At 44.5% G+C, this 22,949-nt stretch overlaps 1 protein-coding gene across 1 annotated transcript; it reads left to right on the forward strand.

The window, feature by feature from the left end:
* The first annotated feature begins 2,771 nt into the window (after positions 1-2,771).
* Positions 2,772-22,464, forward strand: GIMD1 (GIMAP family P-loop NTPase domain containing 1). The gene is made up of 2 exons (XM_029584824.1): positions 2,772-3,158; positions 22,204-22,464. The coding sequence occupies exons 1-2, from the start codon at positions 2,772-2,774 to the stop codon at positions 22,462-22,464; spliced, it is 648 nt and encodes a 215-aa protein (XP_029440684.1).
* The last annotated feature ends 485 nt before the right edge of the window (positions 22,465-22,949 follow it).

Here is a 22,949-nt window from a genome sequence, read left to right on the forward strand (position 1 = left end):
GCAAGACTGGTTCCTAAATCCAGATCCCTGACAAACATGGATTTGTTTACTGCATACCTTGTACCATGTATTATGGTACATCCATTCACTATATGTGTATAATTGCTTTCAAGGCATCCCTTTACCATGTATTATAGTTTCTTGTACATTGTCTTGCTATTTCGTGCATGATACCCTGCATTATATCTCTCTTCAAATCTATATTTAATTTGGTTTTTCTTATAGATGTTTATATGATACTCCATTATTAAGACCCTGTTATATTTACATTCTTATCCCATGTATCCTTGTTTCATTGTTTGCTATTATTCTATGTAAGGGCCACTCCCAACAGTTCTTAGTTGTATGTAAACCGATACGATGTGCAAACGGCTATCGGTATAGAAGAAATTCCAAATAAATAAAAAATAAATAAATAAGGCCTGACTACATTTGATTAACTAACGCTTTAGTCTTCGAGGTCTGCACATATATCCTTGCAATGCTTTTCAAAGCTGTTTTAGTCCTTATATTTTGATTTATTTTCTCTTATTAGCTACCTTTTTAAAGTAACTGCTATGCTATTTTTGCTGCATTTTGATATGAGCTGATCAGGAGTGATCTTAGAACAGTAATGGCGAACTCCAGTCCTCGAGTGCCACAAACAGGCCAAGTTTTCAGGATATCCATAATGAATATGCATGAGAAAGATTTGCATGCACTGCCTCCATTGTATGCAACTCTATCTCATACATATTCATTGTGGATATTCTGAAAACCTGGCCTGTTTGTGGCACTCAAGGACTGGAGTTTGCCATCACTGTCCTAGAACATGATTTAAGCTGCCCAATGAATGGCTTGGGATTCATTTCATTTCATTTCCTCAATTTCTAGTCCTGTTGCAAAGCACGAAGAATTGTTTACAAATGATCAAATAAGATGCAGTAATTAAAATACATTATACACAACTTAACATGCAACCACCACACAATAACTTAAGAACTATTGACATCTATTTATTTTATTTATATTCTGCTTTATATGCACTTAAAATCAGGGTAACCATAATAAAGACAGGCAAATTAAAGAAAGAATACTATTAATATGCTACTAAAGGTACACAGCACTGTACAGATGCACATAAGAGAATTCCTGTTCCATGGAGCTTACAATCCAGTCAAAGCTAACATTCGTGACAAGAGTCTATGGGAAATGCATGTGCTATAGAAAAGAAGTTAAGATTTAAAAGTGCATCAAAAAGGTGGGTTTTGAGACTGGATTTGAATATATTCAGAGTTGGAGCATGATGAACCAACTCAGGCAAATCTATCGATGCTGAGCTGCTCCGGGCTTTCTGTTATTTTATTTAAATTGCCTTTACAAAGGCACCCCATGCGCACCAAAACTGGGAGATATGCACACAAATTGGGCCGGTGCATGCTGAGAGGATAAAAACCACCCACGTACGTGCTTACTTGCTGCTTTGCCCACAAATGAAAAGGTCCAAAAAAGGGGCTGGCATGGGCGTGGTTTGGGAGGGCCATGGGCGTTCCTGGATTTCACATTGAAATCTGCACATAAATACTTAATGCACAAAGATGTGCACAGGGTCCCCTGCCGTATAACTTTACTTTTCTATGGAGGACGTGCAAGTTATAAATAAAGACAAATAGATAGATCGGCAGGGTTTTAAGGGTCAGGGGATAACAGGGGAGAAGGGAGTCTATTAAACTAAGGGGATTTGGAAGTCCTCTTCCTTACCTAGGTGAACTGGGAATGGCATTGGCGCACATTTCTTTTACAATTCCCCTGCTTATGTAGCAGAAGTGGCATTTTTGAGCACAGGTGCGCGTCCATATAAAATTGCACGCACATGTGCGCACAGTCAGGCTTTTTTATAACATGCGCATATACGTGCGTATGTTATAAAATGGCCATGTCCCTGGGCATGGATCGAATACACGCACATGTGCACCCGCATACCTATTTAAAAGTTACCGTCTTAGGGGCACATTTTTTAAATGTTGCTCACATTAAAAGGCCTATTATACACAAGTAACAAGGCTGCGCGTGAGAAACGCGTATTTTAGATGCAAATTACATGCGTATATGCGCATGTGCAAGAAAAAGAAAAAGGGTCAGAGTTAGGTTGCGTCAGGGACGTTCTGGGGTGGGTCCAACAGTTACGTGCTTAAATCTGTATTTTAAATATGGCAGCAGCAGCAGCACACTGTGGACTGTTAACCACAGCTATTTACTGCTGCTCAGGATGAGGTGTAAGTCTAAGAAATCTCTTTTTAGGAATAAAACGACAGCGGGTAAACTGGATTGGAGTGAAGGCTGAAGAACCAGAGGGGTCTGAATGACCTCGAAATAGACTGGAACAAACTCGTGGAATAACTGGTAAAACTGGGAATGTCCTTCACGCGGGTATGATTTATAATCCGCAGTCCACGTACCTGCGTGCGTTAAGGCCAACAAAATCCTAAGGAAGATGCGCGAATTACGATTGCTTGAGTAAATGCTTAAGTTTAGGAGCACACGTGCATGCGATGGGTGCGTTTTAAATCATATGCGTGCAGCTGCGCGCACGATTTGAAATCCCTGCGTATGTATGCCCGGGTACTTATCTGAAAGTTGCCGACCCCGTGCAGCTAAACAGTTGGCAACAATTAAAATTGAGAATATAGGCAATAACATTGCTTTCAACTTGGGTTTTGCTCATTCCCCACCCCACTCATTTAACACGTCTTACGTTTAACATGCAGGATCTGAGAGAGTAAGAGACGGAGATGTCCAAGGATAATGAGGTCACCATCAACCTCCTCCTACTGGGAAAGACGCAGAGTGGGAAGAGTGCAGTGGGGAACAGCCTCCTGGGAAGCTTTGAATTTGACAGTCACCTCTCCGCAGGCTCCGTGACCAAGGCATGCCGTGCCTGCCGCTGCCACATACCAAACTTTGGGCGCCGACTGGGCAAGGAGCTGTGCCTGCGGGTGCATGTAGTGGACACGCCGGGCTCGCCGCACAGCAGCCTGGGCAGGAAGGAGGTGACGAGGGCTATCAAAGAGGCCCTGTTGCGACACTTCCCGGAGGGACTCCACATGGCGCTGCTTATCCTGAGAGCCGACTCGCCACTCTGTGAGGAGGACAACTGCCACACAGTGCGGCTGGCCGAGGTAATGAAATGAGTAACAGCACCTGATAGCACTGGAAACAAAACCCTCCATTTATCCACAGAACGGGTACCTCACAGACAGCGGGAGGGCAGGGCAGGGCAGGGCAGGGCAGGGCACCCCCCCCCCCCCCACACAAACACACACACTACCCACCCAAGGTCCTTCAACTGTTCTCTGGAGAGATTACCCCCAAGGGGGAGAAAGAAATGCTTTCTCCATGCCTGTGCAGCCTTTGACCTTTCTACTGAGACTGCCCATAGTGAGCCAAATAGTGAAGGTGATTTCAGTGATGTGAACACACGTCCATTGGTAACAGGACAGAGAACACCCACTCATTTTACATAGGCCACTGTTTTAAATCCCCCCCGAGCTGAAACATATTTGAACTAGCAAATAGGGATGTGAATCGTTTTTTGACAATTTAAAAAAATCGTCCGATATTTTTTAAATCGTCAAAAATCGTTAGAGTGCGCGATACAATAGAAATTCCCCCGATTTATCGTGAAAAATCATTAATGGGTTAGTGTCCACTAACGGGAGTTATTTGGGGGGAGGGCGGGAAAACCGGCACACCAATACAACCCCTAAACCCACCTCGACCCTTTAAAACTAAACCCTTACCTTCCCCCACCCTCCCGAACCCCCCAAAACTTTTTACGAGTACCTGGTGGTCCAGTGGAAGCCCCGGGACCAATCTCCTGCTCTTGGGCCATCGGCGCCATTTTGGCTGCCACTAATAAAAATGGCGCCGATGGCCCGATAAAAAAAAAACCCACCGACCCTTTAAAAATGACCCCTTTGCTTCCCCCACCCTCCCGAACCCCCCCCCCCCAAAACCCTTTTAAAATTACCTGGTGGTCCAGTGGGGGCGCGGAGAGCAATCTCCCGCTCTCGGGCCGTCGGCTGCCACTAATCAAAATGGCGCCAATGGCCCTTTGCCCTTACCATGTGACAGGGTATCCGTGCCATTGGCAGGATCCTGTCACATGGTAGGAGCACTGGATGGCCGGCGCCATCTTGTGCTCCTACCATGTGACAGGGGCTGACCAATGGCACCGATAGCCCCTGTGACATAGTAAGGGCAAAGGCTATCAGCGCCATTTTGAATACTGGCAGCCGACGGTCCAAGTGCAGGAGGTCACTCCCGGATCCCCGCTGGACTTTTGGCAAGTCTTGTGGGGGTCAGGAGGGTTCCCCAAGACTTACCAAAAGCACTGGTGGTCCAGCGGGGGTCCGGGAGCGATCTCCTGCACTCGGGCCATCGGCTGCCAGTAGTCAAAATGGCGCAGATAGGCTTTGCCCTTATTATGTCACAGGGGCTACCGGTGCCATTGGTCAGCCCCTGTCACATGGTAGGAGCACAAGATGGCACCAGCCATCCAGTGCTCCTACCATGTGACAGGATCCGGCCAATGGCACGGATACCCTGTCACTTAGTAAGGGCAAAGGGCCATAGGCGCCATTTTGATTAGTGGCAGCCGACGGCCCTGGAGCGGGAGGATGGCCCAGAGCGGGAGATCGTGGGAGATCACTCCCGGGACCCCCACTGGACCACCAGGTACCTGTAAAAAGTTTTTTGGGGGGTCTGGAGGGTGGGGGAAGTTAAGGGCTACTTTTAAAGGGTCGGGGTGGGTTTAGGGGTTAATTTTGTGTGACATTTTTCCCTCCCTCCCCCAAAACGATAAGGGAACCCCCACGATCAATATCGTGGGGTTTTCCTATCATTTTGGGGGAGCTCCCGATTTCTGACGATTTTGAAAATATCGACGATATTTTCAATCGTCCGAAGCCCGATTCACATCCCTAATTGTGCAAGCTCTGGAGCTGTGGGTAACTTAGGAAGAGGAATGAAGTGAGCCATCTTTGAAAATCTATCTACCACCACCCAAATCACTTGATTACCAACAGATGGAAGCAAATCTACAATAAAATCTGTTGCAGCAGCTCACTGACTTTCTTGAACATATTGAGATAGTAATTCCGCACCAGTTTGGTTTCCGCCATTCCATGAGCACAGAACTTCTCCTTATTTCACTTGTAGACACTCTCAAATGTGGTCTCGATAATGGCCAGCAATTTCTATTGGTATATCTTGATATGTCATCGGTTTTTGACACTGTTGACCACGATATACTTCTTTTTCGTCTTCGCGAATGTGGCATCACACGCTCTGTTCTCCTGTGGTTCACCAATTATTTAGAAGGCCGTTCTCAATCTATCAGCTATAATGATCAGCTAACAGCAGCCACTCCTCTGAAATCTGGAGTCCCACAGGGCTCCACGCTTTCAGTGATGCTTTTCAATGTATATTTAGCTCCCATCATCAAGCTGCTAGCTAGCATTATGGTCGGGTTTAAAATCTACGCGGACGACATACAATTTTTCATTAAAATTCGAACCTCCTGGCAAGAAACACTTGAACATCTTCATCTTTGCTCTACAAGGATAAAAAAGTGGCTACATCAAAACAAACTCGCTCTCAAGTCTAAAAAAAAAAAAAAGATTTCTTGCTCATACATCGTCCACATTCTGAGCCTCAAAAAGATATCATTATGCTTGACAATCTTACATTTCCACTCATCAAACCCATTAAAAGTCTTGGCATATTGTTAGATGTCACTTTATCTTTTAAACCCCAGATTAAAGTTCTCATCAAAACTAGGTTTTTCAAATTACGTCTGATTTCCGGTTTACATCATTTGTTGTTCAACTCTGATTTTCATACCATCATTCAAGCCTTTCCACACCTAAATTATGTAACAATTTGTTTCTAGGTTTACATAAATCTTCATTACTACCACCACAGTTACTACTCAATTCTGCTGCTTGGCTAAAACGACATGAACACATTACACCTGTCTTGTCTTACTTAAAATGGTTATCAATTCCCGAGTGTGTTCAATATAAAATTGCAATGACGATCTACAAACTTCTCAGTCCAGACTCTCCTCCTTGGACCTCCTTCGAATCTATCAACCAACTCAGCAATTAAGATCTTCACAGCAAGGCTTACTTGACATCCCTTCTGTGAGGCATGCCATTTGTCTTCAACTTGAGAAACAGCTTTTTCTGTAGCTGCCTCCTCCATCTGGAATTCCTTACCTTTTGAGATCCGGATGCAAGAAAACTTAAAGAAATTCAGGTCTGCTTTAAAAAACTTCCTCCTACAATGTGCCTAAGGTGTTTGCTAAATATCTGATGATTGTAGTGTTATGTTATGTTTTGATGATGTCTGTATTTTATATTTGTTTTTTAATTAGTTTTAAGTTTGTGTATGTTCCACTGTAAATTGCCCAGGCCAAAAATTTTGTGTTAGATGATTAATACATTTTAATAAATTAAATTAAATTAAATATGAGTCCAAGGTGCTTTTGGTACTGGCAAAGTTTGCAAAAGACCCCAAGGGCACTCCAGTAAAGGTTTTTGCTGTGCACAAATTGGACAAGAATCCACATAGGATCGTGTGTCTCTCTCTATTGTTGGCCACCAGTAGTATTGACTTAATAATTTAAGAGTGCGTAGTCTGTGTTATGGTTGTGGACCCTTGGACCGGCTGAGACTGCAGATGTTGCACTGTGGGGACCCACAATGAGTGTCACAGCCGGGAGGTGGCGCTGACGAGAGACTCCGGAGAAGACTTCACCACTGGAAGTCCGAGGTCCCCCCAGGAGGAGCCCATAGGGACCCGGACCTCTTGGACTTAGGTGGGACCCTCTGCGACCAAGGATCCAGGAAGTGGTCAAAGAGATGGTCGATGAGGACAGTAGGGCCCAGGATGCTGGAAGAGTCTTCACCCTCGGAAGCCCACAGCTCCCCTGGAAGGATCCTGTGAGAGCCTGAGCTGCTGGGACTTAGGAGAATCCCCTGGGCCAGCAGGAACCTGATACCTGAAGAGGCGGAGTGAACAGAAGTCAGAGTCCAGGAACGAAGCAGGGTCAGAAGCCAGAAGTCCAAGCCAAAACCAGGAGCAGGAGAGAAGACGAAGTCAATGGATGAAGCCGGGTCGGAAGCCAGAAGTAGAAGAGACAATCCAAGATCCAACGCAGCAATTTGGCCTGCCAGGGGAACTGAGTGAACCTCGTTGCAAGGCGAGGCATGTCAGTGACTGCCGGGTTTAAATAACCCAGCAGCATCTGACATCAGTGGGAGGCTGGCCCTGAGTTTCCTGTGCTGGCCCCTTTAAGACTGAAGCCCCGGCACGGGCGCGAGCGGGCGCCTAGGGGGCGGGGCCAGCCGCGGATCATCAGTGGCATCTCCCTCGCAGGGAGAGCGCCACGGTAGACTGTGTTTCGGGCCTTTGGGGCCAAAGTGGAGGGACTCCCGCAGCCAGCCCAGGCCAGGAGGTGAGCAGAGGTCCCAGGGCACAGCCCAGGACCGTAACAGTACCCCCCCCTCCTACGCCCCCTTCCTGTAGGCCTGGGTTTACCTGGATCAGCCACGTGAAACTGGTGGAGAAGGTCCTTGTCCAAGATGTTGATGGCAGGCTCCCAGGAATTTTCATTGGGGCCATAACCTTCCCACGAGAGGAGGTACTCCCAATGTCTTAGGCGGAACCACACGTCCAATACCTCCTTAACTGATAAACAGTATCTTCTTGTGCCTCAGGAGTGGCTGGTACAGGCGTCTTCCTATGGAAGGGAGAGAGAACCAATGGCTTCAACAGGGAAACGTGGAAGACGTTGTGTACCCGGAGCGTGGCCGGGAGACAGAGACAGTAGGAAATTGCCCTTATCCTTTCCTTGTTAGCGAACAGGCCAATGTACTTCAGAGCCAGACACATCAAAGGAAGCCGCAAGCGGCGGTGTCTGGTGCTTAGCCACTCCTTCTCCCTGGGCAGAAATACCGGGGCTGGCCATCGTAGGCGGTCCGCAAATCTTTTCGCAATGACTACAGTGCGGAGAAGTTTCTCCTGAGTGGATTTCCAGACCTGTCGCAATTGTTGGGCTGTGATCTGTACAGCTGGTGATGGCACTTCCAAAGGTAATGGCAAAGGAGGTCAAAGACGTTTCCCATATACCGTGTAGAAGGGAGACCTACAGGTGGCGGAATGCTTGTGGTGGTTGTAAGGGAACTCTGCCCACGGGAGTAAGGCCACCCAGTCATTTTGTAGGGCTCCAACGAAGGACCGGAGGAACATCTTCAAAGTCCGGTTCATGTGTCCCACTTGGCTGTTAGCTTGGGGATGGAATGTGGTAGTGAAGTCTAGCTGGACCCCAAACATTTTACAGAACGCCCTCCAATACTTCGCCATAAATTGGGAGCCCCTGTCCGAGGCGATGTGTAGAGGGAGTCCATGAAGGCAAAAGATATAATGAGTAAACAGGTTCGCCAGTTCGGGTGCTGAGGGCAATTTAGCGAGGGGCATAAAGTGAGCCATCTTAGAGAACCTGTCTATTGTGACCCAGATCACCGTTTTCCCTTCAGAGGCAGATAAATCTACGATAAAATCCGTGGTAAGTGGGTCCACAGTTCAGTGGGGACAGGCAGAGGCTGAAGAAGACCCCAGGGACAACTGGTGGAGTCTTCTGTCAGGCACAGGTTGGGCAGGACCTGACGTAGAGACGGACATCCCTTTTAAACTAAGGCCACCAGTAGAACTCAGAGAGTAGCTCCTGGGTCCTAGCTACTCCCAGATGACCAGTGGTCAGGGAGTCATGGGCCCAAGAGAGGACCTTTTTTCGAAGTCGGAGAGGCACCACTGTCTTCCCCATTGGGACCACGTCAGAGGCCGCGAGGAGCACTTTGGCCAGATCATGGATGTACTGTGGTGGATTAGGGGTATCTTCCATCTCTGCTGTATGGGAAAGGGCGTCCACCTGGATGTTCTTGTCTGCTGGCCAGTAGCAGAGAAGGAAGTCGAAGCGGCTAAAGAAGAGAGACCACCGGGCCTGCCAGGGGTTAAGATGCTGGGCGCAGCATGGATATTCCAAGTTTTTGTGGTCCGTACACACAACCACCGGGTGCTGGGCCCCTTCCAACCACTGGCACCATTCTTCGAATGCTAGTTTGATGGCCAGCAACTCTTTATCCCCTATGCCGTAGTTCCTCTCTGTGGGTGAGAATCTGCGTGAAAAATAGGAGCAGGGCAGGGATTTACCCCCACTGGATAATTGACTTAGGACAGCCCCTGATGACTGTGTCTGAGGCGTCGACCTCCACGATGAACTAGCATTGAGGGTCTGGGTGCCAGAGGCATGTGTCCTGGAGGAAAGCGTCCTTCAATTCCTGGAAGGCTTGTAGGTCTGTCGCCAGCCAGTTCTTAGCGTCGGCCCCCTTTCTGGTGAGGGCCGTCAGCGGGGCTACCATCTGGGAATAGTGTGGGATAAATTGCTGGTAGAAATTGGCAAAACCAAGGAACCGCTGAAGCGCTTTGACTCCCACAGGCTGAGGCCAATTCTTGATGGCGGCGACCTTCTCTGGGTCTATATGGAACCCCGTGGAGGATACGATGTACCCCAGAAAGGGTAGTGATTCCTGTTCAAATTGGCATTTCTCCAATTTGGCATAAAGCCGATTCTCGCAGTTTCTGCAGTACTTGACGGACATCTCGGGGGTGCACCTCCAAGTCCTTGGAATATATTAACACGTCATCGAGGTAAACAATCACTGAGGTGTGCAGCATTTCCCTGAGTACCTCGTTCATGAGGTTCTGAAACACAGCCGGGGCATTGCAGAGGCCGAAGGGCATGACGAGATATTCGTAATGACCATCTCTTGTGTTGAATGTGGTCTTCCACTCATCACCGGGCTGAATTCTCACCAGATTATATGCCCCCCCCCGGAGATCCAACTTCGTGATGACCTCGGCTACCTGTAGCCAATCCAATAGTTCTGGGATCAAGGGTAGCGGGTAGCAGTTACGCTGCGTAATGCTGTTCAGGCCGGGGTAATAGATACAGGGTCGAAGGGACCCGTGCTTCTTACCTACGAAGAAGAACTCTGCTTTGGCCGGGGAGTTGGATAGTCTGATGAACCCTCAGTCCAAGTTCTCTTTGATATAGGCAGATATGGCCTGAGTCTCAGGGAGTGATAGCGGGTAGACCCTTCCTCGAGGTGGCGTGGTGCCAGGGATCAGGTTGATCGCACAATCGAAGGGCCAATGTACGATCCTTCTCCTTCGAAAATATGTCTCGGAAGGCATGGTTCTGGGGAGGTAGCGCTAGTGGAGTTGACATGAGTGGAACCAGCGGTCAAGGCCGGGCAGACAGACACTCATTAAAACAGTTTGGACCCCAGGATGTAATCTGGAGGGAGTCCCAACTGATCACGGGAGAGGGCTTCCGAAGCCAAGGCAGTCCTAACACGACTGGGTGTATGAATTTCTCCAGGATGAGGAACGTGATCTCCTCAACGTGTAGGAGGCCGGTGCATAGCGTTAGTGACTGAGTATGTATGGAAATGGTTCCAGGAAGTGGGGTTCCCTGGATCGAAGACACTCGTATGGGGGGTTCCTAGGATTGGATCCCAAGCTGGAGTTGCTGCACAGGTTCCTGAGAATAAAGTTCCCCCCGGCTCCGGAGTCTACCAGGGCTAGGGTGTTGAAGTTTCCGTCCGGGGAATCAGGGTTACTGGAATGGTACATGGGGAGGCAGAGGTGGTGTTACCTAGAGTTAACTCCCCGACTGACTCTTGGTCCGAGTGTTTCCCGGACGCTCGTGACAGCGGGCAAGGAAATGTCCCTTGCCCCCACAATATAAACACAGGCCCTGGGACCGGCGCCTTCTCCTCTCTTCTTGGGAGAGAGGAGAAGGTGCCGGGGAGGTTCCGAAGGCAGTTCCGAAGGCAGTTCTCGGGCAGCAAGTTCATCTTTTATTCTTGATGATAATCCCTCTAAGAAAATGCTGCGTAAACTGTTATCATGCCAGCTGAGCTCAGAAGCCAAAGTATGAAATTCCACTGCATAATCCATTAAAGGTTGGGAACCCTATCGAAGATGCAAAAGATCCGAGGACGCTGTAGACTGTCGACCTGGTTCGTCGAAAACTTGTCTGAAATTTTGTATGAAGGAAGTCAGATCTGCAAGAAGAGAATCTCCACGTTCCCACCGGGGGGAAGCCCACGCAAGAGCCTTCTCATCTAACAAGGACAAAATGAAGGTGGTCTTAACCTGATCCATGGGACATTGAGCAGATTGTAATGAGAAGTGCATAAAGCAGTGGTTTAAAAACCTACGACACTGCTTAGGATCTCCGGCGTACCTTGGAGGTGCTGGCAGATGAATTGGAACACCTTGAGAAAGTGAAGCCACTGGAGGTGTTATTGGAGCCGTCGGCATGAGAATAGAGTCTAATCGGTTTGCCAAGCATTCTACGGTTGCAGCCAGGACTTCCAAACATATCTGTTGCTGCTGAAGGTGTTGGGCCAAATCAGGAATGGCCTGAATACCACTCAAATCCACCTAGTCCATGGTCCTGGCAAATTGTTGAGATCATGGACCCTTTCTCCGTGAATTATCAATTTGTCTCAAAGGTAGAGCCCCTGAGAATTTGTCATCGGAAAGGCAGAGTCAACACTGGATCTGGAACAGGCTGGTTCTGAATCTGACAGAAGCTGGATCTGGACAAAGCTGGATCAGGACAAAACTGGAACTGGATGAAGCTGGAAAAAGATGGACCAAGCTGAAGCTGAAGCAGGACCACGCTGAAGCAGGAACAAGCTGAACCAAGCTGACGCTGAAGCAGGAACTAGCTGGACCAAGCTGACACTGAAGCAGGAACTGGCTTAACTAAGCTGACGCTGAACTAGGAACAAGCTGGACCAAGCTGACGCTGAAGCAGGAACAAGCTGGACCAAGCTGACGCTGAATCGGGAACCGGCTGAACTAAGCTGACGCTGAAGCAGGAACAAGCTGGACCTAAGAAAATCTGTAGCTGGAGCAAACTGGCAGACTTCGCTCACCATCAACTGTTGCCAGGACAAAGGAACAGCTGACGGTTACACTTTAAATAGGCTCCAATACAAGTTCTATGCCTCGAGCCTAAATCTCCAGCTACCGCCCCTTTAAGACGTCCGATGATGTCACTCATCTGCGTGTGTGCGTCCTGAAGGGGGGCATGCACCAACATTCCCAAAATGACGATCAGAGCCTTGTGATTGGCCTGCCCTCAGCGAGCAGCATGATCGACTCCCGAAGCAAAAAACAGATCCTGCTGACCCGCTGGAGCAGGTAGGAAGGTCCAGCCACGGCGAATCGTAGCAGGTTTTTCTAACAGGCCTAAGTCACAAGTATCTGACAAGTACCCAAACATTAAATAGGTCCCATGCTACTAATGCCAGCAACAAGCAGTGGCTAGTCCCTATTAATTGATAGCAGTTTATAGATGTCTCTTCCAGGAACCTTTTTAAACCCAGCTGCACTAGCTGCTTAACCACATTGTCTGGCAATGAATTCCAGAGCTTAATTCTGCATTGAGTGAAAAAGAATTTTCTCCAATTTGTTTTAAATGTGCTACTTGCTAACTTCATGCAATCCTTATATTATCCAAAAGAGTAAATAACCATTTTACATTTACCCATTCAAGTCCTTTCATGATTTTATAGATCTTTATCATATCCAGCATCAATTACCCACAGATCTCACTCTTCCTTTGTGCTTAGAAGAATTTCACCTCCAATACTGTACCTTTCCCTTGGGTTTTTGCATCCTAAATGCATTGCTCTGCATTTTTCAGCATTTAATCTTAACTGTCAGACCTTAGACCATTCCTTTTCTCTAGATCCCTCCTCATGTTTTCCACACTTTTCTGGCTGTCCACACTGTTACAGATTTTAGTATCATCAACAAAAAGACAAACCTTTTCTGACAACCATTCAAACCATTCAAACAAATGTTGAAAAGAACCGGTGAAAGACTGATCCTTGAGGCACACCATTAGTAAACCAATTCTGAAAAAAACCTCCATTTACCACTACCCTTTGCTGCCTCCCACTTAGCCAGTTTCTAACCCAGTCAGTCACTGTAGGATCCATACCAAGGGCGCACAATTTATTTATAAATCTGTGCAGAACCATGTCAAAGGTCTTGCTGAAATCCATGTATACCTCTTCTAGCACTCTCCCTTGATCCATCTCTCTAGTCACCCAATCAAAGAAATTGATCAGATTCATCTGACAAGATTTACTCTGGTAAAACCATGCTGCCTCTGATCTTGCAATCCATTGGATTCCAAAAATTGTACTCTCTTTTGTTTTAGCAGTGATTCCTTTAGTTTGCTCACCATAGAGGTCAGACTAATTGGCCTGTAGTTCCCAGCCTCCTCCACTTTTAAAAATAGGAACCACATCTGCCCTTTTCCAATCCTCAGGAACTACTCCAGACTCTAAGGAAAATTTGAAAAGGTCAGCCAGCGGAGCTGCCAGGACATCTCTAAGTACCCTCAGATGTATTTTGTCTGGCCCCATTGCCTTACCTACTTTAAGTTTAGTTAGCTCCTCATGACCACACTGTTCTGAAAATTAAGGTTTACCTCACTTCCAATCTTATTTGTGTTTGTTTTACATGGTCCTCTCCGGGCTCTTCCACAGTGAACAACGAACAGAAATGTTTTTTAAACAATTTTCTTTTTCCTCATCAGCGTCTACATATTCCTCTCCACCTTTGAGTCTCACAATACCACTTCTGCACTTCCTTCTATAACTAACATATCTAAAAAATTAAAAAGCCTTGTCCCCCTGTTTTATCATATTTTCTGTTTTTCTCCTATTTGAATTTTTGCATTCCTGACAACTTTCCCAGCTTGTCTTAATTTTTCTAGATATTGTCGCCTGTCTTTCTCTTTCTGCAATCTCTTGTAGTTTATAAATGCTAACCTTTTCTGCCTTACCTTTTCAGCTACTCCTTTAGAAAACCATAATGGTCTCTTTTTCTCTTTCCCTTTATTTACATTCCTAACAAAAAAGATTATTTGCCCTTATGATATCTACTTTTAGTTTGCCCTTCTACTTCCCCTAGATTTTCCCATCCAGCTAAATTACTCCTTGAGGTTATCTGCCATTTTGTGAAAGTTATTTTTTCTGAAGGCTAGGACCTTTGCCTTAGAATGAACCTTCATTTCTTGCATCCTAATTTTCATCCACTCCATCAGGTGGTCACTGGTTCTGAGATGATCATCCACTACGACATCATAAACACCGTCCCCGTTGGTAAGCACCAGGTCCCGTATTGCCCCCTCCTATGTGGATTCTGTTAGCAGTTGACAGAACAGTTCTCCTTGCCAGAGAATCCAAAATGTCAGTGCTTCTAGAAAATACTGCAGTTGGGATGTCCCAAACAACATCTGGAAGATTAAAATCCCCTAGCAGTAGCACCTCCCTTTTCACTGCAATCCTGTAAATATACTTCATTAAATCTCTATCTGTGATGGAGGTCTATACATTACCCCAGTATAAATAGATGTCCCATTCCCTCTTTCCAGATTAACCCACAGTGCCTCCTCCTTACCTCATAATCCCAGCAGTGCTGTTGCTTTAATGTTGTTCTTTATATATAATGCCACACCTCCTCCTTTCCTTCCTACCCAGTCCTTCCTGAATAGATTTTAGCCCGGTAGAGCTATATCCCAGTCATGGTTTTCCATGTACCAGGTCTCTGTGACAGCTTCTATGTCTACATCTGCTTCTTCCATGACTCCCTCTAGATCTGGGACTTTAGTGCACATAGCTTACCAAATATTGCCTTTATTCCCATATTTCCTATTTCTATATGAGTATTTAACATTATATTTACCTGAAGAGTTTTCTTCATCCTCACTTATTCTAGTTTAAAGCCCTCCTCAGTAGGTTTTATCATTCTGAGTTTATTTATTTTATTTATTTATTTAAAATAATTTACTGCCCTCGCCCTCCAATGGGCAGGGCGGGTTACAAATAAAACCAGTAATATTCAAGTCAAGGTAAAAGAAAATAAGGTCGAAAGACGCTGCGCCCCCTTCTCTGACAAGTGGATTCTGTCTCTGTTCAGCAATCTTGAAATATCATCCCTTGATCCAGGAAGCCAAAATGCTCAAATCGACCCCATCTACACAGCCATTCATTTATCTCCAGGATGCAAGCTTCCCTGTCTGGGCCTTTATCCTTAACTGGGAGGATTGAGAAAATAAAAATACCACCTGTGTACCCTATCTACTTTACCTCTCTCCCAGAGCCATGAAGTCACTGTTAATATGATCTGTGTGGTACCTTGCAGTATCATTCATGCTAGCTAAAGTAGATAAAAGAGATTGGGCTGGATGGGATACATCCAAGAATATGAAGGGAAATTTGAGAAGTTCTGGAGGACTGAAGACAGTAAATAGGAGGCGGGGATCTACAGGCCAGTTAGTCTAACATATGTGATGAGCAAATTAATGTAATTGCTGCTAAAACAGAGAATAGAACAATTCCTTAAATGCAATGAATTACAAGATCCAAGGCAGCATGGTTTTACCAGAGGTAGGTCTTGTCAGACAAATCTGATCAATTTCATTGACTGGGTGAGCAGAGAGTTAAATCAGGGTAGACCGCTAGAATTAGAGTACGTGGATTTCAGTAAGGCCTTTGATATAGTTCCACATAGGTGACTTATAAATAAACTGAGTGCCCTTGCGATGGGACCTAGGGTGACTGACTGAGTTAGAAGCTGGTTGAGTGGGAGGTGACAAAAGGTAGTGGCAAACTGAGTTCACTCTGAGGAGAGGGATTTTACTAGTGATGTGTTCCTGAGATTGGTCCTTAGGTTCTTTTCAATATTTTCATAAGCGGCACTGCAGAAAGATTGTCGGGAAGGTTTTGCTGAGGATACCAAACACTGTAACAAGATAAACACCCAGAAAGGTATGGAAAACATGAGTAAGGACTTAAAGCTCAAGGAATGGTCAAGAGTGTGGCAGCTAAGATTTAAGGCTAAAAACTGCTGAGTTATGCGTTTGGGCCACCAAAACCCAAGGAAGCAGTAGAGTATAGAAGATGAAAATACTTCTACATATGAAAGAAGAGTAAGATCTAGGGGAGATCTTAACTGATGATCTTAAGGGTGCCAAAAGATTGATGAGGCAATGGTAAAAGCCAGACAGATGCTTGGGTGCATAGAGAGAGGCTGGGCAGCAGAAAAAAGGAGGTGATATTGTCCCTGGTGAGATTTCATTTGGGATACTGCATACAATTCTGGAGATGCACCTTCTAAAGGATATAAACTGGTTGGAATCAGTCTAGAGAGTGGTTATTAAAATGGGCAGCAGTATATGGGAACAGACAAAGATCTAAACATGTATACCCTAGTGGAAAGGCAATATAGGGGAGATGTGATGGAAACAATTCTGGTCACCACATCTCAAAAAGGATATAGCTACACTGGAGAAAGTGCAGAGAAGGGCGACCAAAATGATAAGGGGCATGGAATAATTACCCTATGAGGAAAGGCTAAAAAAGTTGGGGCTGTTTAGTTTGGAGAAGAGACAATCGAGAGGCGATATGATAGAAGTCTACAAAATCATGAAAGGACTTGAACAAGTTAATGTAAATCAGTTATATACTCTCTCAAATAACAGAAGGACCAGGGGGCACTCCATGAAGTTAGCAAGTAGCTCATTTAAAACAAATCAAAGAAAATTCTTTTTCACTCAGCTGGAATTCATTGCCACAACAGTTAGTGTAACTGAGTTTAAAAAGGCTTGGATAAGATCCTAGAGGAAAAATCCATAAACTGATATTACGATAACTAATAAGCAATAGTAGCTTGTGATTTATCTAATGTTTGGGTACTTGTCAGGTACTTGTGACTTGGATTGGTGTCACGTTTCTCTGTTTCATTTTATTACATGTTTTAAACTAGAGCTACTCTAATCCCTATTTCTTAATACTACTACATAAAATTGGTTGATCTGACAGATCAGGCTAAGAGAAATGCTTTGTTTTTACCTGAGTCCTAGGACTGTCCAGGGTCACCCCCAAATCAGTGTCAAAGAGCACTGTTAAACTCATGTCTCAAGACTGTCCTCAAATCAAAGTCTGCTGGAATATAAATAAAATACGTACCTGTGAAAGTCTTTTGTAGTATTAATATATTCTATTACAGCAAGCATACACTAGATAGTGGTGTTTGTATTAGCCAAAGTATTGAGGATGCATACTTTGAGGGTTGTGCAGTGCTGATCATTTCTTTTGGAGAAGTTTTTACCAGCTCTCTTCCATTTGATGACTGTGAAGTGCTTTGTTATTATGTAAAAATTGAACAAGGGGTCCGCCAGGAGACCCCCCCCCCCCCCACTCCAGCACACCAGTGTATATGTCCCTCAACTTTTCCAATATTTAGCAGTATATGAGAAATGTGCAGAATGTAAGTGTGATTGTGGGAGCTGTGATGAAGTTTAAGAGAGGATGATAGAGGGGGGATTAGATTAGGATAAGAGAGAAAGTGTGCTTGTTGTAGATGAGATTCCAGTTCAGGGGTTGGCAAACTTTCTTGGCCTGGTGCCAACTGCTCCCAACGATTGTGCTATTAATTGACTTTGGTTGCAAAACTCCTGCCGACGCACCCTGCCTAACACTGCTCGATGGAAAATTACAGTTCTGCAAGGTGAGCAGAGATAGCCTGCGAGTTCGAAAATGCTCATGGTGACAGCATTTTGCAGCAAGCAGCATGCTGACTGAGGGGGTTTTGCATGCCATATTGACCCTTGCTTTGTTGGAGTATGCCAAAGCAATTTTTCAAATGCAGGTATAGTAATCCCCTGCAGAGCAAGCAATACTAGCCTTTAGAAATAACTCACATGTGAAACATTTGTCTACTATTGTCAGGGGGAAAGGGGTAAAAAATATTTTAGGTAGCGATATATGTTAAAAGCAAAGGAAATGGATTTGCTACAGTTAGCTTTCCTATTTTTTTTCCCACAAATGTGAGAGTTTTAAAATTACTGAACTTTCTCTAATAAGAAGTAATGGAAATGTGTGACGGAGGCAGTATTTGTGCCTGCACTTACCCCAGCTTGGAGAAACAGGAGATATAACTGAGTGTGAGGGGTTCCAGAGGCAAACAGGGATTTGTGAACAGAGTGGAGGAGGATATTGATGGAGCACCTACGGTGGCTCTTCCTCCCAAGCACCCCAAATATCTATTTTCAGGTTGAACCAAATATATATATATATATATATATATTGAGTCAAATGTCTGAGGAATATCTCCTTTTATGATATCTGCTATTCGGCAAATCCCCAGCATTTTCTGCTAAAGTTCTGGAAGCCAAAAAGAACGCGGGTAAATTGAGTTCTAGGGGGTTTGCATCCATATTTAAGGACTTGGAAGATAAAAAGAAAAAAATGAGCATTAAAGCACTTCGCCAGCACTCCACAGACTTAAAGCGACTGAGGACTCTGAAGGTACTTTACTATTTTTCCCTTGCTCATCAGCGGCGCGTTAGGCTGGTCTGCCTTTCTCTTTCTGGATTAGATGGGAAAACATACAGGTAGCTAGGTATGATCTTCAAAAAATCTCCCTTGGTGCCTTGTGCTCACCTGTTCAAAATGCGACACTATTTCAGCTATTTTTAAACAATGAAAAAACAGAGGGGAGACAGCTAAATGAAAAACACTGGGGACAAGCTCTAGAAAAGCAAGGCTTGGCCACTTCATTTTATGATTATAAAGTGTTGCTCAGAGTTGAGGTAATGGTTGGCTCTTTTGAAATATATTTTTTTCCTAAGATCCCAGATGCTATGATTTCATTAACCACAAATAAATGGGGCAAAGCAGCTGGTGGGGGCCCTGAGATGACTGCAGATTCTGAACAATGTTTGTAGTGGAACCAATTGTACCAGGAGCGCTCCAACCCTGATGCACTCAAAATCGCATCAGCTCTTGGTCGTTTATGAACATGCATCCTCTCATTAACGAGTAGCTTTTTGACCACAATACAGACTACTAAAGCATCAATACTATAAAACTACAAAAACAAATGTTATAATAATAATTCAGTTGGCAACTGGAATAGAAATTACATTCCTTTTTTTCCTTTTTGATTTTTATCTTATTCCTGAGCAGAAACAAGGACCTGACCTCTTCCAAAATGCCTTCCTCATTGTGGTCATTATAAACCTAGGCTAGTGGCAGGCATTTCCCCTCTGGTTTTCAGACTAACCAAACTGTTAGAATAAATGTATGCAAAGAACCTCGTTAATTTAATTTATCAGATTGTGAGACCTCTGGGCACAGGGAAATACCTACAGTGCCTGAATGTAATCCACTTCGAAGTGGCTGAAAGATGGCAAATAAATAAATAAATATTTTGGTTGTCTTTAAAAACCAGGCAGGAGTTGCCTATGCAATGTAGGTTGGGATGCTTCTGTGCTGATTCACTGCCAAGCAACTGTGTCAGAACAGTGAAGCTGTGGATTTTCTGAGGAAATCCGTGACTGTAAACCAGCAGGAGATTTCTGCTGTACGTGAATCTGTAGCTTTCCAACAGCCTGCATCGTATGGTCTCATACATCTAAGTATTGTGTAAAAAAAAAAAAAGCAAGTATAGATGAATCTAACTTGGATGCACACTTCAGAATCCCAACAGACATACAAATACTGCTTTACAACTGTAATTAATTGCAATTAATCAAACAATAATAAACAAGAGAACAAAAGAATAATTATTTTAATAAAACAGGGCAAAATGATATTTCAAGGAACGCAGGTAATTTTGTTGGCTTAACAAAATGTAACTATTTCTGCACATTCTTTAATTTAATATATTCTTTAGTAACCCTTTAGGAGCTATATCACAAATGGTTTTATCAAAAAGTTAACACCTATTCTTTACAGACTGCATTATAATCATGTACCATTGAAAGTATCCTCTAAAGCATCACCTTGTGCTTTTCTTCTTTAAATTATAATACATACTAATTTGCAAGACATGCACTGATTCTAACTTTTAACTTAAAAAAAAATGTTAACAACACTGTTCTGGCTGAACAGAACATTAGAAATGGAGGTGCAGGTATTGGTTTACATCTTTGGCTGATGCAGCTTGAGTATATTGCAAATTCAGCTTCACAATTACGGGATCAAACATCTATGACAGTGTTTACCAACCCTTTCTTGGAGGCACATCAAACCCATCAGGTTTTCAGTATATCCATCATGAATATGCATGAGATAGATTTGTATACCATGGGTCTCCAGGGTATGCAAATCTATCTCATGCATATTCATTGTGGCAATCCTGAAAACCTAGCTGGTTTGGAAACATTGATCTATGAAAATGAAGACCCTGGAAATTTTTTCTTTTACCTCTAAATTGTTGGGTGCAGATCTGTTGTTATCATAAGATCTCTATGCAAACTCCCAAGCAGCTAAAGGTAGGGTCACAACCATATACCTACATACAGTCTCTCTTCCTCCATCAATTTACACATAGATCTGCTCTTCCCATGTATTCATTTAAACTGTAAAGTTTCCAATACCATTAGCCAATCAAATAGCTCAAAAGGAAACATCCTGTACCAGAGCATACTGTAGGAAGATTTTAAAATTCACACACACAAACAAACAGGGGTCAGAATAGGGTGAGTCACAGGGGCCATGACCCTACCAAAATCTGGCTATTCCCACAGAATCACTGCGAGAGATGCAGGACCAGGTCGAGCAGGCAGCAGCTTTCTGGTGGCAAGGGGAGGAAGAGAGCGGCAGTGCTTCAGTTGAGTCTTCCACCTCTGCAGCTCAGGACCTGATTGCTGCTTTGTACCGCATGGGGCTCTGCACAGCCATGGGGTTCAAAGCAGCAGCTGGACCGAGGCAAAGTAGGAGGATGTGGCCTGAGGCACCACCGTATCCCTCCTGATTAGCGGGGGAGGAGGGAGGAAGGAGGAAGAGAGAGCAAAATGGGGAGGGGGCTGGGGAGACAGAGAGGGGTGGAGGCAAGTGAAAAGGGAAGGGCAGAGCACAGAGAGAAAGAAAAGGGCTGGGGTATGCCAGCAAGGGAAGAGAGAGAGGATCAGACACCTGTAGGGGCAGAGTGACAGAGACAGAGGGGGCAAAACTTGGTTGGCTTGGCCCCCCTCAACTATAAAGGTACTTCACTACCTATATAACTATCAAAGCAAATCATTTTATGAATCTTCCTTTACCTTTGTGCCCATCCTAGTAAAGAATGGATATGATCACATCAAACTTTCTGGCTTTAACCACCCACCTTCACCCCACAACATAACAGACTGCAACATTTGCTCACTAATGGCAAATACATTGGCCCCCAGAATCATTAATATTAACCAGCTGTGGTTTGGGGCAATGGGATTCTGTTACCATTCATTCCCTCTGGCACTATTCTTTCCATAAGAAGATAGGAACATGCCGTACTGGGTCAGACCAAGGGTCCATCAAGCCCAGCATCCTGTTTCCAACAGTGGCCAATCCAGGCCATAAGAACCTGGCAAGTACCCAAAAACAAAGTCTATCCCATGCTACTGTTGTTAGTAATACCGGTAGCAGTGGCTAAGTCAACTTAATTAATAGCAGGTAATAGACTTCTCAGACGAGAACTTATCCAAATCTGTTTTAAACCCCGCTACACTAACTGCACTAACCACATCCCCTGGCAACAAATTCCAGAGTTTAATTGTGCTTTGAGTGAAAAAGAACATTCTCCAATTAGTTTTAAATGTGCTACATACTAACTTCATGGAGTGCCTCCTAGTCCTATTATCTGAAAGAGTAAAATAACCGATTCACATTTACCCATTCTAGATCTCTCATGATTTAAAAGACTTCTATCATATCCCCCCTCAGCCGTCTCTTCTCCAAGCTGAACAGCTCTAACCTCTTTAGTCTTTCCTCATAGGGGAGCTGTTCCATTCCCCTTATCATTTTGGTCACCCTTCTCTGTAGCTTCTCCATTGCAACTATATCTTTTTTGAGATGCGTCAACCAGAATTGTACACAGTATTCAAGGTGCTGTCTCACCATGGAGCGATACAGAGGCATTATGACATTTTTGACAATTAGGCTTGCTTAATTCATACTTGCCGTATACATGAAGCCGCTGGGCTAGCACAAAACATAACTAGGTTTTCTTTCACTGCAGGATATCCTTGGTCCCAGCTGGAAGAAGTTCACAGCCATCATCTTCAGCCATGGCGATAAGGTGAGAGAGGCTGGATTTAAAGAAGAAGAGTACTTGCAAACTGCCTCAGGGGCACTGCATGCTTTGCTTGACTCTGTGCACCATCGTTACTTTTTCAAAGACTTTCAGGAAAATTCACTCCAACAAGAGAGAACAATAATCATGAATAGGATTATGGACTTCATAAGACAAAATGGTTATCAGGTACTTCAGTTTCAATAAACTGACATGAATTTACAGAAAAAGAACCCCCTTTTTTTTTTATTTCTTAGGAATACTCATCAATCCTCTGTTATGCTTTATACAAGAAAAAATTCACAAATAACTCTTCAATGTCTCTGAAAGGGATGTTCATCTCAGATTAATTCATTTTATATCCTATGCTTTTTTAATAAAAGCATCAATGAAACAAACTTTTGTAAAATATTCAGTGCAGATGAAAATCTGAAGTCACAGCAGCCCTGGATTAACCATTAAGCAAATTAAGCACATGGATAAGGCACCAAGGGAAGAGCGACAGAGTGAAGAAAATTTGCATTTTTTTTTTGTTGTCCCCCTAGTTATAAGCTTATATTGCTTATATTGCTTACTGCTATTTAGTGTTAAATACATTTCTTTAAAAACGTTTAATATAGTAGGGTCTGGCCTGGAAGAAAACTGAATTTTTAATCAATTTCACCTTCAGCACTTATTGAGTCTTAATGTCT

Source organism: Rhinatrema bivittatum, chromosome 1 (assembly GCF_901001135.1).
Source record: "Rhinatrema bivittatum chromosome 1, aRhiBiv1.1, whole genome shotgun sequence".
NCBI lineage: Eukaryota > Metazoa > Chordata > Amphibia > Gymnophiona > Rhinatrematidae > Rhinatrema > Rhinatrema bivittatum.

Excerpts from the sequence above, each read along its gene's own strand:
- GIMD1 (XM_029584824.1), top strand. The coding sequence starts at position 2,772 with ATGTCCAAGGATAATGAGGTCACCATCAACCTCCTCCTACTGGGAAAG. Across the intron at positions 3,159-22,203 it reads ACACAGTGCGGCTGGCCGAG|GATATCCTTGGTCCCAGCTG; the intron begins GTAATGAAATGA and ends CTTTCACTGCAG.